This window comes from Sinohyriopsis cumingii, unplaced genomic scaffold (assembly GCF_028554795.1).
Source record: "Sinohyriopsis cumingii isolate HCF-2022 unplaced genomic scaffold, ASM2855479v2 utg000695l, whole genome shotgun sequence".
Classification (NCBI taxonomy): Eukaryota; Metazoa; Mollusca; class Bivalvia; order Unionida; family Unionidae; genus Sinohyriopsis; species Sinohyriopsis cumingii.
This window is the reverse complement of record NW_028315924.1, coordinates 2,045,058-2,058,194: the sequence shown is the minus strand read 5'-3', so window position 1 is coordinate 2,058,194 and position 13,137 is coordinate 2,045,058. Positions and strand designations below refer to the sequence as shown.

At 37.4% G+C, this 13,137-nt stretch overlaps 1 protein-coding gene across 1 annotated transcript in view; it reads right to left on the bottom strand.

The window, feature by feature from the left end:
- LOC149773287 (uncharacterized) overlaps positions 1 to 13,137 on the bottom strand; it is a 178,426-nt gene that overhangs the window by 32,706 nt on the left and 132,583 nt on the right. Inside the window, exon 6 of the mRNA XM_089946468.1 lies at positions 3,292 to 3,627. Within this exon, the coding sequence (XP_089802594.1) occupies positions 3,292 to 3,627 (336 nt within the window). The remainder of the gene's footprint in view (positions 1 to 3,291; positions 3,628 to 13,137) is intronic.

The following is a 13,137-nucleotide window of genomic DNA, read 5'->3' as shown; positions in this document are numbered from 1 at the left end:
AAAGATGAACTAGGAGACATTGATATATGGTCAAAGTGAATGAAGGTGATGCAATCAATCGTGGACACTGCGCTCTTTTCACTTCTCGCTATGATGATGTAATAAATCCAAATTGGACAAATCTGTTAAATTCAACTTATATAATCCAACTTTAATTTGAATTGCTGTTATTAATTTGTTCTGATGAAATTTGTTATTTTCTTGTCAAAGGGGGCTCATATTGTTTTATTTCTTCCCAGTAGTCTCACTCAGGTTTCTGTTGAAATTCCATTCTTCTTTCACTCTCGTCGGGTTATAATATTGAGGGAGGTCATCCTCTGCATAACGCCAGCCAAACCCAATTAACCACCCCTCTTACTAAGAGGGTGACGTTACAGATGCCCAAAATCACACACTCTACTGCTCATATGCTCAAGCTGGAATCGTTGCTAGCTAGATTCACATTTTTTTTTACTTTGAACAAAACAGGATTTACATGCAGTAATTTGCCGCTGATAACACAACAATGTCATGGCAGGTAGTTGCCAATCCAGGCAGCAAACTTCCCAGGCTCGTGTTCGTGGTGTTTCAGACATGTGTTTGACAACTCTGGTTTATCTCGCATTCACTTCAGGGTCAATTCCAGACAATATCCAGGGCAAGAACTTGAATATAATAGGGTTAGGGTTAGGGTTAGGGTTATAATTTTCTATCACAGCCAGAAATTACTCATGCACATACATCATGCTCATGGAAGCCGTGAAAATACCAGGACATGGATATAGGTATGCAGGTATTGCTTAACGATTTTGCCAATGTGCATCCCATTCTCCATTTCGATGTATCTAAACATTCTGAGCGCCAAAGATTCACCAGCCAATATTGAAATCAGGTGGACCATTGCCAATCCTGGTGCTGAATATGCATTGGTGACATCTGACAGATTCACAACGTTGGACGTGCTCAATGGAAAAATGAACATCATTGTACACATAATGCCTAAAAAAACAAAAGTAAAAAATCGTACCACAAAGCAACAAGGTGGATCTGTAACCACAACTAGTGGTTCTATTGCCAGAGTTACAATTCTATTCATGAAAACAATGGCACCAAAAATATTTGCACCAGTTCTTGCACCATTAGGACTGTGGCGACAGGGGCTATAATAGACATGTCATTGCCTTCAGTTTTGGATTTCTTCGGAACTTTATTTAGGACTTTAAATTACTAGGACATGTGTCTGTAATTCTTGGATTATTTTGGGATTTAATTCGCAATACTGTAAGTTCTTTTACCTCATTTTCACTATGTATTCGAGGGAAATAAATTATTTGTTAAATTTTACAAAGCTTGTTGTCTTTCACTCTTTTATGATACTTAGTTTAACCCTTTACTTCACAGAGCATAGTTACAAAGTGCAGCGTGCTATAAATAGAACACCTGTTACCTATTCAACTCCATGCGCATAGGCCTGCCTCTTAACTGTTAAGCAGTGCAGTGTATGTTTAACAGCAATTTTAACCATTTTATGTTTTTGGTATACATCTATTATGTGTGGAAAAATTTAAGAGTAAAGTTATAGATGTGTAATTATTTTCATGGAAGAATTTTTTATGTGCTTTAAAATCTTGAGAGAACTCGTTCACCGTCATATCAGTGAGGCCGCGTCACCAACCATAGCTGCCATTTCTCATGCTCGAAATTTTTCATCTGGGTCTACATCACTAAGTCATTGAATTTGATAGTTTATAAAAACTAATTGCTGCCTACATCAATATCAGAGCCTTTACCTAAGTTATTGAATCTTTCATAGTTGTGATTCTAATCGTGAAAACTTCATAAGTACTGAATGAATCCACGACCGCCATTTCGGAGAGTGGAAATTATGACCCAGTTACTTTAAATAGCAGATATCGACCAGTGCATAAAAGTGACCACGTGATCTGACATAATTGTCATTCGCAGAAATGAATGTAGTATCTAATAGGGGCTTTTCCCCGAAGTTGGCGCTACAAAAATAGACTTAAAATGGTCGATGTTTACAGCAGACGTTAAAAGTCGCTTCCATGCGAATGTAGTAGAGGTGTCAAAAGGCACTTCCATGTGAATGGAGTAGAAGCGTCCAAAGACGCTTGCATGAGGTAAAGGGTTATGAGCAAACTAATAACAACAGTTTCTTGAATTAGTTCAGATCAAAATACCTTTGCCTCGTCATTACACTCAACAAGAATGTGCTTCAATGTTAGTGTAAACATTCTGGTCAATATTTGTGTTTGACACACAATCAGTACAATACCACCTGATTCCTTCAACTTTGTTCAAAACAAGTCAGCATTCTCCAGTAGTGGGTTTGATGTTTTTAAGTTTGTGGAGTTTTCATTTCATGAATTTTGCCAAGTTTAATGAATAGTATGTAAAGGTGTTACTGATATTGAGAATTTCACATGTTCCTATATAATTCTCTGATGGGGAACTGACTAAGTTAAGACCATGTTTTAATAGCATCAGCTATATACTGGCATTATATTGTTAGAATTCTTTCATCCTATGTCAAAGCTTATTTTAATTAAATGTTTACAATTTTTATTGTGAAATTTGCATACCCCTATATGAGATAGATTAAACTTCATCTTGCTAGATCTGCAATGATAACTGGATTAGTTGTCTGTTTCTTATCTCTTGTGGTTTTGTTGGAGTTGGGTTAAACCATCCATATCAACTCTACCAGCATGGTGATAATAAAGAGAGGAATGTTGTATTCAGAATGACAATAAATTTAAGAACAAATTAAAAACTGATGAGAAAAATAAACAGGCTAAGAGAAGAAAATGCATGTACTGGGATTTCATCTTAATTCAATGTAAATGTTTGTGATGAGGTTCTGTATCTGAATTAGATGAAGATATATAAGTGTATGCCCTGCCACTATGCTTCAAGGACTGATAACAACAATTTAACTATAAAGTGACATGGATAGGCATGAGTAACAAAATATCCTGTTGTTCTGAGGCAGAAACAAAGAAACTAAAACTGTAGTATTATTTGAAATAGGTTCTTAGATGCCAAGAATTCCCTAAATTGTTCAGACCTAAGCTATTCCACCAGATGCAATATTAAGAACAATAATTTTCCAGGCAATCCCTGTATTTAATTAACTAGACTATTCATATTCTTAGTTTGTGACATGTAATGACTTCCAGTGGCCTTGGCCTGACCTTGTCCTGCCAATGGATGGCCTGATGGATGGATGGACAGGCAGGATAGACAAGACAGACAGGCAGAAAGACAGACAGACTTTGAGAAACAAATTACCTGAGGGAATAAATTCAAACTGCATAAACACAGTGCCCAGATCATTAGAAAGCTGAAGTGTGTAGTTGCCAAAATCTGTTTCTGTCACATTTCGAAAGTAAAGTACTGCCACATGTCCAGATATCATCACTCTCTTGTTGTAGAACATCATGCTGATATTTGAAGGTAGGATGTAAATGGAAATATCTGATGTATTGGAAATTTCAAATGAATTCACCTGCTTAATAAATTTTGATGTCTTTATAGAAGTGTTGCTGTAAAAACGGATCTGTATACTTGCTGATTTGAAAGGCTCTCCAGTAAATGTTGTCTGTGTTTTGTCTATAACCGGAAGTCCTGAAATTATCAAGGAAAATATCAGCAGTAAGTTCATGTTGGTGCAATCCAATTAGACTGGAATAGAAGCTATAGGTAAGTTTCAGTAAGTGGACTATACAGACTGTAAACTATTAGTGTGGCTAATTCTAGGATGCTCCCTCTCAAAACTGCCCAACAGTTTGAAACCATGTGCTTTATAAAAAAAAATTATTTTTCAACAATAACAACTCTAACGATATATGAGTCATTTCATTTTTACAAATTTGTAAATTACTGATACCTGGATGCTAAATACTGAATTGTGGCCACGTCTGACTATAAATGCCTGCTTTAGCATATAAGGTTTGTCAGGTATTACATGTATGTGGAACATTGATCACCAATGGTGTAATCCTCAATCATTAGCAAATTTTTGTTCAAAAATTGTCTACAATTATGTATGTGATTCGTAGCTGCCAACACCTAGAGGAGTACAAAGTGAAATATAAATAGTACAAAAAGCATAACGGAGCACAAAATGTGTAATTTACATGTCTTAATATGGGAAAATATTTTTTGGCCAGCATGAACAAAATGTATTTTCTATAAAAGCTTTCAATGACTCTGTTCTAACGTTTTTGTCCATTACTGTCATAAACTGCATATTCTATTGACATGGTCACTGGTCGCCAATTTGCCGTAAAAACTAAAATATGTGATTTGTGATTTGGATTTTTAACGTAGCTTTAACAATTTTTCAGTCATATCGCTATGATGTCTGCAATGTGGCAGTTTATAGTGATGTCTAGCACTGGGGCATCATGCCGCAGACATGTAGCATGATGTCTCACCCAGTCACATTATCCTGATACCGGGCCGACCAGTCCTAACACTAACCTCTTAATGCTGAGCGCCAACCTGAAATATGTAAACAACGATTATCAGGACTGGATGACTGTAAAGGAAGACATGATATGATTGGTCTATCTATGCATGAGATTGCAGCAGCTGAGCCTCCTTTTCCCCTACAAATGAACGAGCACGCAAACGATTCTGCAACAAGTGATTTGGATGTTTAACATAGCTTTACGATGTCTGCATTGTGGCAGTTTTTAGCTGAGCGCCAAGCGAGGCAGCTGTTAGTACCATTTTTGTAAGTCTTTGGTATGACTCGGCCGGGGATCGAATCCACGACCTCCCACATCCGATGCTCTAACCACTAGGCCACTGGAGCGGTCACTGCAACAAGTAAAAACCTCAAACAAAAACCGTTGAATCCCATGGAATGCACAGATGCGAATATTTTCAATATCCTCTCTTTTAAGTAAGTAGAAGTGCAGAGAAGCTATTAAGAAGAATATGAACAAAATGATTTGGATAGAGCAAAATTAGGCGGAAAAGTGTATCCAGCCAGGATCGTCAAAATTACAGTATCTTTTTCTTGGTCATTCATGATTATTTCAGTGGAAATTATATGGATATTTTATTAGTTTTTATGTCACAATATTACTTTTAACCAACTAGTGATGCATTATTATTTTTTCAGACCTAATTTAAACTTGCTCTTCGAATTTTAGAAAATCACTAGACATTATTTTCGATCTCGATACCAGATGCGGTACTGCATCTACAATAGGAATTTAGATGTTCAGTATCATTTTCTTTTTCAAGACATCAATATATCTATGATCTGATGTAATTTGGTAAACTAAAATGAAAAAAACTAAACTTGTTAATGTGTCAAATTGTACACAAAACATTTGCAAATAACATGATGAAACCAGAAGCAGCTATATGCAACATGCTGAGTCAGAGTGGATGCATTAGTGACATTATGGCCTATACCAACAAGTCTGACATTTTATCAATACAAAATGGCGAAAGTTTTTGAAAGCACGAAATAACTGTTATCGGTACCGTTATATATACAGATAAGGTTATTTAGTGTAAAGATGCTGTCAAATAATGTGCTAAAAGCTGAAGACAATGTTGATCAGAGGTTATCTGTAATTAACTAACTTTATCTTTCTTTCGGATCAGGCAGCAGAAAAAACATTATTAGAGGATGAAGTTTGCATGGCCATGATTGAAGAGACATTAAATAGTGACAGCTGCAGCAATGTTAAAGATCAAAACAGTAATCGGATGGAACAGCTTAAGTTGCAGATGGAGACATTCTGTAGTGACAATGTGCAGGATTTGATTAAATTATAGGCCCTGAACATCTTCACAAAAGAGTTATCTGACAGGTCAGTCTTTGGGAAAAAGATTGGTTAAGTCAGGAGAAACCCCTGTGGAAAGAGCCCTTGACGATGAAAGTTAAATATGCTTCAACAGTTGATTGAACACAACTGCCCCAATATCTCTTGAAACATTTTCTAAGAAAAGTTACAAAACATACAAAAAGAGAAAAACAAAGATTATCGCTTGTCAGATTACATGTTCGTAATGCATATTAGAAAGTTATCTGAAATTAGATACCATTTGAAGATAATATGTTACATTTTATACTGTTTTAAAAAACCCAAATCTAAGGTTACTGTATGATTCAGGATGAAATAGCTTTTTGTGAGTTTGTCAGATAATTTATTTTTTTATACGAACTGTTCATGAAGTCATGAATCGTTCAGGAGAAACTTTGTTCATCATAGTTCATGAACATGTTCACGCACCTGTTCATGAATGATGACCTAATTTGTTAACTTGTATGAACTGTTAATGAATTCATATCCCCTACAAAATGATCATGAATAATTCATGAACTAGCATGAACTGTTCATGAACCATTCATGAAGGTTCATCAAAGGTTCATGAACTATTCATGAATGTACATGACTAATCAATTCTAGATCATGCACATTAATGAATAGTTCCTGATCATTTTGATTAATTTTCATGAATGGTTCATGAACCAGGTTCAAGAACAGTTCATGCTAGTTCATGAATTATTCATGATCATTTCATAGGGGTGACACCATTTTCATGGAAGTGCCTTTTGATGCCAGCTGTAACATCAGCCACTTTGAGCTGTTTTTGTAGTGCCACCTGCAGGGAAAAATCCCTATTAGATACTACATTCATTGATGTGAATTACCATTACGTCAGATCACATGGTAAGCTCTAGTCCTACTCTGCTATTTAAAGTAATTGGATTTTATTCTCCACTCTCCAAAACAGAGGCTGCACATTTTGGTGAGTACTTTCTCGAGTTTTCATAATTAGAACCACTACTTTGAAAGCTATAATAACTTTAACAAAGGCTCTGATATTGATGTAGGCAACAATGAGTTTTTATACATTATCAGATTCAAAAGATTTAGTGATGTAGACATTGCGAGTACGAGAAATGACAGCTATGGTTCATCACACGGCTTCCACTGACTTGACAGTGAATGAGTTTTCTCAAGATTTTAAACCACATACAAAATTCTTCCATGAAAAATAATTACACAGCTATACCGATCAAATTTTACTCTTAAATCTTTCTATACATAATAGACGTTTACCAAAAACATAAAATGGTTCAAATTGATATTAAACATAACATATACTACACTGCTTAACAGTTAACAGGCAGGCCTTTGTGTATTGTGTCAAATAGGTAACATGTGTTATATTTATAGTGCACAGCACTGTGTAACTTTGGTATATGTATATCAATTGCCTACAAAGCCACACACTCTATGAGGTAAAGGATTAACCACAACTTTTAACCATAGCCTTATCTCCAGCTAAGTCAAGCCTACCAACAAATGAACACACACAAAGGGCAAAGAAGTCACTGGTCTGACAGTCAAAAGACCTGAAACTAAGTCTGATGACAAATTAACACAACAGAGAGGAACATTAACAAAGCTGCATTCTACTAAATCAATAAGAACACTTTCACTAGAAGACTTATCAGATAAAGGCAAAGTACCTGACCATAAAATACCCTGTGTCTGTTAATATTTTAATAGGAATATGATGGGTAGAATTAATAAGTGACATACATGAATAGGTCATAATTCTCCATAACAAAATCATACTGTGGTTTACTTGACCCAACAAATGTTTCCATTACATGATTGAGACCTGACCTCTTAAAAATAAAAGCATCTGGTGTAACTGTCTTTATTCTGTTGCTTATTTTTTAATTTATAGCAATCACAAATAACGTGCCCTATTTTCTTGAAATAAGTGAATGTTGGAAGATATAAGGATTTCTGGAAGGTTTTAACAGATGTTTGATTCTTAAAAGTTGTAACTGATTAAAATCTGTCAGTACTCTCATGAGACTGAGATGGTTTCTTACTAAACATCTAAGAGATGGAGACTTATTGACAAGGAATAGTATTCCATTGCATAGGCAGCATTTTCCAAACTGTCTGCATGGTGTTGATCAAGGTAAGTCTTGACATCACTATGGATACAGTTCTTGAACTCTTCATCTAATATAAGTAGTGAATGGGGATGGTATAGGGTCTATGGGACTTATCATTAAAAATACCCTTGGGAACATATAGGGTCTATGTAAATTTAACATGGAGAAAAATCGTGGGAACATATAGGGTCTATGGGAATTAACATGGCCAAAAACCCTGGGACAATATAGGGTCTATGTAAATTTAACATGGCCAAAAAACCCCTGGGACTGTATAGGGTCTATGTAAAATTGAAATAGGGAGGGTCTCTATTTTTTTTTTTTTTAAAATAAAAAAAAATAAAAAATAAAATAAAAAAAGGGGTAGGCAATTCAAAGGCTATCTCTTTTCGAGAAATATGGGGGCCCTGAAAAGGGCCTTTGGGTTTTCTTCTTCTTCTTCTTCTAATTTCTTCTTTTTCTCCACCAAGTTCTTATTTTATCTCCTACACTCTTCTTCCCTTTCTTTTTTTCTTCTCCGCCTCTTCTTTCTTCTTCTCTTCCTCCTCTTCTTTCTTCCTCTTTTCATTTTCTTCTTCTTTTTAAATTTTTTCGTTCCATTTGCGTATTCTTATTCTTTCCTCTTCATCCTCCTTCTCCTCCTTTATCTCTTTCATGACACCACTAATCTTGTCCTTTGCTTTTCTTAAGTTATTAATTTCCATCTTTACACGATGGGGACTATAGGAATAATGGTCTTCAACGAGTCTTCTTAGCATCTGTTCCATTATTCCTAAGTTGTCTAAAACGTCTTGCAAGGTTTGTATTTTGTCCATTTGGTTTGACGCCATCTTCTTTTTATTCTTTGCAGAATGGTTTGAACAACGAACACTGTGGGTTCTTATAGTGAAAGCGCGGACGTGAAGGAAAACATCCCCATAATAACATAAAATTGATCTTACCTAGATCATGACCTAACATCGCGCGTACGTGAAGGAAAACATCCCCCTACTTTCTCATTTCATATAACCACAACTATACTCTCTACATACGCTAAGAATCAATAAATAAACCCATAATCTACTATTCACACAAACTTACTTCACCATTTACAAACACAAACTTACTTCAACATTTACAAACACAAACACACACACACACAATCACATACACTTTCACTATTAAAAAAGAGTTAGTGTTTATTTTCACACTACTCTACCTACACACATTGGCAAATCGATCGTTATTTCTTTTCTAGAGTATTGGGTAGCCCTGAAAAGGGCTGTTGGTTTTTTTTTTAAACTCCAGATGCACCTATCTAATGGTTGCACCTTCCTGGCCTTGCGCCACACACGCATCTTCTTCCCCAGTCTTCTTTCACCTTTCTTCTGGGGAGCGCAGAGGGAGGATGATTCGCTTCAACACCCCAATCCTCTGTCTCGGGAATATTGAACGACATCCTCTCTTCTCTTTTCTTTTCCTCTTCTTCCCTCTCTCTTCTCTCCTCCTCTTCTTTCTTCATTCTTGCTTCTTCTACGATAGCCTCCGCTGATAGTTCGTTTACTATGCGCCTGGCATATTCCAGGTGCATCTGGAGTTCTAACAGTTTCACTATTCTGCTATTCATTCTTGTGTTGATCAATCAACAAGGGTAGCTGGACTGCCGAGCGAGTTTCAATTTATACTGAAAGCGCGGACGTGATGGAAAACATCCCCCTAAAAACATAAAATTCATCTTACCTAGATCATGACCAAAAAAAAACAACAACGCGCGGACCTAAAAGAAACACTCACTCACTTTTTATGCTACCCATCACTATTTTAAATTTTTTTATAAATCACTTCAATAGACTATTTACATACGCAAAGCAATCCAATTTAACCCCAAATATACACCTCAAACACCAAAAAAGACATTATTTTAATCTACTATCCATACCAACTTACTTAATCACTTACAAACACAAACACACAAACACATACCCTGACATTTTTTTAAAAAAGAGTTAGTGTTTATTTTCACACTACTCTACCTACACACATTGGCAAATGGATCGTTATTTCTTTTCTAGAGTATTGGGTAGCCCTGAAAAGGGCTGTTTTTTTTTGTTTTGCTATGGCATTCTTTTTTAGTTTCTAAGAATGCGATGTCCTCTGAGGATATACTTTCTGGCGATAGGTCTGCTTCTTCGGAAAGAGAAGAAGAACTCTTTGGTGTCGATACGGCAATCGACAAAGCCTCTGTCAGCTTCAGGTTGCTGCTGTTGTTGCTGCTGTTGCTACTGTCTCTGAAGTCTGTACTTCTCTGTCCATTCTTCTTTCTCCCTGTTCATTTCTTCTCTGAAGAGCTCTTCTATCAGGTCTTCAGTGATTTTTAACATTCTCACATTCTCTATTTCTTCTGGCTTCGGTATCAGACTGTGTCTGACCCTATGCAAATTCACGTAGGCTTCGTTGAGCTTAGCTAGTTTGGAGCACATCTTCGTAGGAGGATGAGTCGACAATGGATGGTTAGACTGGGAACAAACCGGTTCTTAAAGTCAAAGCGCGGACGTGAAGGAAAACATCCCCCACACGGTTTTTCGAGCCGCAACGTTCATGAGAGGGATAGTAAGAAATGAAAGAGCATCAATCCAACATTCTTATAGCTAAACAAAAGACAAAAGCATTTTTTAAAAACACAACATTTTTTATTCAAAAATCACTTAACACTAAACAACAACTCTAACATTTTTAACAATAATCCAACACTATAACATCAAACAATTTTTTCAAATCACAAACATTTTTTTCTCATTTTACAACCTACTTTAAACAGGGCTGACAACGTTGCGAATGAAATTGTGATTTCCACTGTTGGAAATCATTAGGCCATTGATGGACACTACGTTTCCTAGCTTGAGACAAAAGATAAGCATAATGGTCACAAAACCATCGATCTACTTTCACATCGTTTCTAGCAGTAGAACGAGGATCGAAATGAGTCACTAAATGTTCTAAGGAATAGCCCAGGCTGCGATGATGCAGAAAATACACACAGTACTGTCCACACACCAAGGAATCTGTGCCTTGTAATTTCACATTATTGAATCGGGTGGTTTGAGCATTTCTTCTCATAAAGTCGATGATATCGTCTTCCAAAGGGGGCAATCCGTACGAATCGAAATATTCCACACATCCTTCTTGAGGAAAGTAGACGGCTACCCAGTGGGTTCCTGGGAGATGACTGTCGTCCGTGTTGATCACGTAAGCTTGATGGTCTTTAAGTTTGCGATGAGGGAGTTCATCTTTAGCACAGACGACAGGATTCCAAGAAGCCGTATACGAACTGTGGTTCAAAAGGTAATAAAGTTCCCAGGTATCCATTGTTTTGTGTTTTCTTCTTCACAGGTAATAATAAGTCGTCAATTCTATCCTGACTTTTTGCTTGAAAATGTCTGACGAATAAACGGTTATTCGTTCTGTTTCCTCACTCTGATTCAGGAGAGCTTCGATACGATAGATCTCTTGAGTGGTTAATGGTGGACAAGAATGTTCACGCAAGTCTTTATACCACTGGTGCAACACGTCTTTGTTCGAGATGAGACTCCAAGCTTCGTCCAGATACTCGTCCAATTTTTCTTCTTGACTTAACATCAGGCATTTATCGTGTTGAATTTGACTGGGATGATCGTTTTGACATCCATAGCAATTTTTCTTGATCAATTCCGTCATTTTATCGACCAAGTGTTTGGCAAAACAGGAGACTAAATGGGCTTCTTGTTCTGGCCATCTCGACTTCATTATGATCACTTCTTCTTCTTCCACAGTCTCCTCACATTTCATGTCCAAAGTTTCTCCACTAGGTAAAGAGGGATAACAGTCTTCCATGACTTCTAGTAATCTAGAATGACTTCTCTCAAACTGTTGATTTCTATGGTATTGTCAAATTCTGCATACAGGATGACGTTCACTGTGTGATCTGGAGGTGGATTTGCAAACTGAAGTTCCACACGAATCTGGCCTGATTTTATAGGGTGGAAATGTCCCTCGTCGCTGCCTTGGTCTGGAGTGAAATCAAAACCCCACAAAGCATAGCCTCCTGCATAATCGTCGTACGAAATACCGTGACTGGTGTTGGTTCCTAACTGTCCCGTGGCTTCGTACAGGGACAAGTACGATCTCAAATAATTCTTTGCGACACCAAAGTTGGGCTCAAAGGGTCGGGTACACAAGGTCTTGCCGTCGCGACTGACTTCGATCTTGGACACATTGTAATGTTGAAACTCAAAAGGATTTTGATCGTGGGTTCCGTTGAAGGCTGAATTCCTGACGATACCAACAATCAAACGTTTGGGTAACTGTCCTTGGAACAGATGATCTTCGATCATAGATCGCTGTCCAGCAGGAATGGTGAACGTTTTCACTTCTACGCGTCGTATCGGATACTTGGCAGTCGTTCTGCTCAACGTCTGACTGACGTCGTTTCCCACTTTAGGTAACACTTCCACACGACGCACGTAAAGTCGGGCTTCTTGAATGATAGTTTTGTATTCGTTGGCATGGGCCATCAAATTTAAAGTGGCACTGCTACGATTCAGTCTCAGACGGATATCCACCCCGTTGAGCAAATACTTTTCTTGTAACCACATGTCCAAATGCAAACGATCCATCAGTTCTAAACTTCGCCCTTGCAGAATTTTCTTACGACGGTCGTTAAACCCCACATTGTGAGGATTGTCATCTTCTGTCAGGACTCTGTCGTTAAACGTGCCTACACCTGCTGTGTCAGGTTTCCATACCACGCAAGCATCCAGATGAGTATTCTTGGCTTCTTTTCCGTACGTCAAGAGATTTTCCAAGTAGGCACGATATGGGTAAGTATCCATGCTGCTGCTGACCAGTTTGTTATTCAAGTACAAGTCCACTTCGCTAAATAAGGAATGCATGAAATTGTTGACAGGAGCTACTCTAGCATCGCCTCCTGGATTGGTGTTGTCCGTTTTGATCACTTTCACTTTCAAATACAGGTAACTGCTATTCAGATCGATGTAATCTTCGGGTTGTCCTTTGATTTCAAACTCGATGGGAGCTGATTCCGTCAAAGAGGAGACGGGATGAAATTCCACCCACTGGGATTCTTGCATGGTCATCATGGTGGGGGGCATGGCAAACAGGTGCAGTTCCGTCTTGGAACAAGCGCAAGACTCTCGGTGCATCATTTTTTT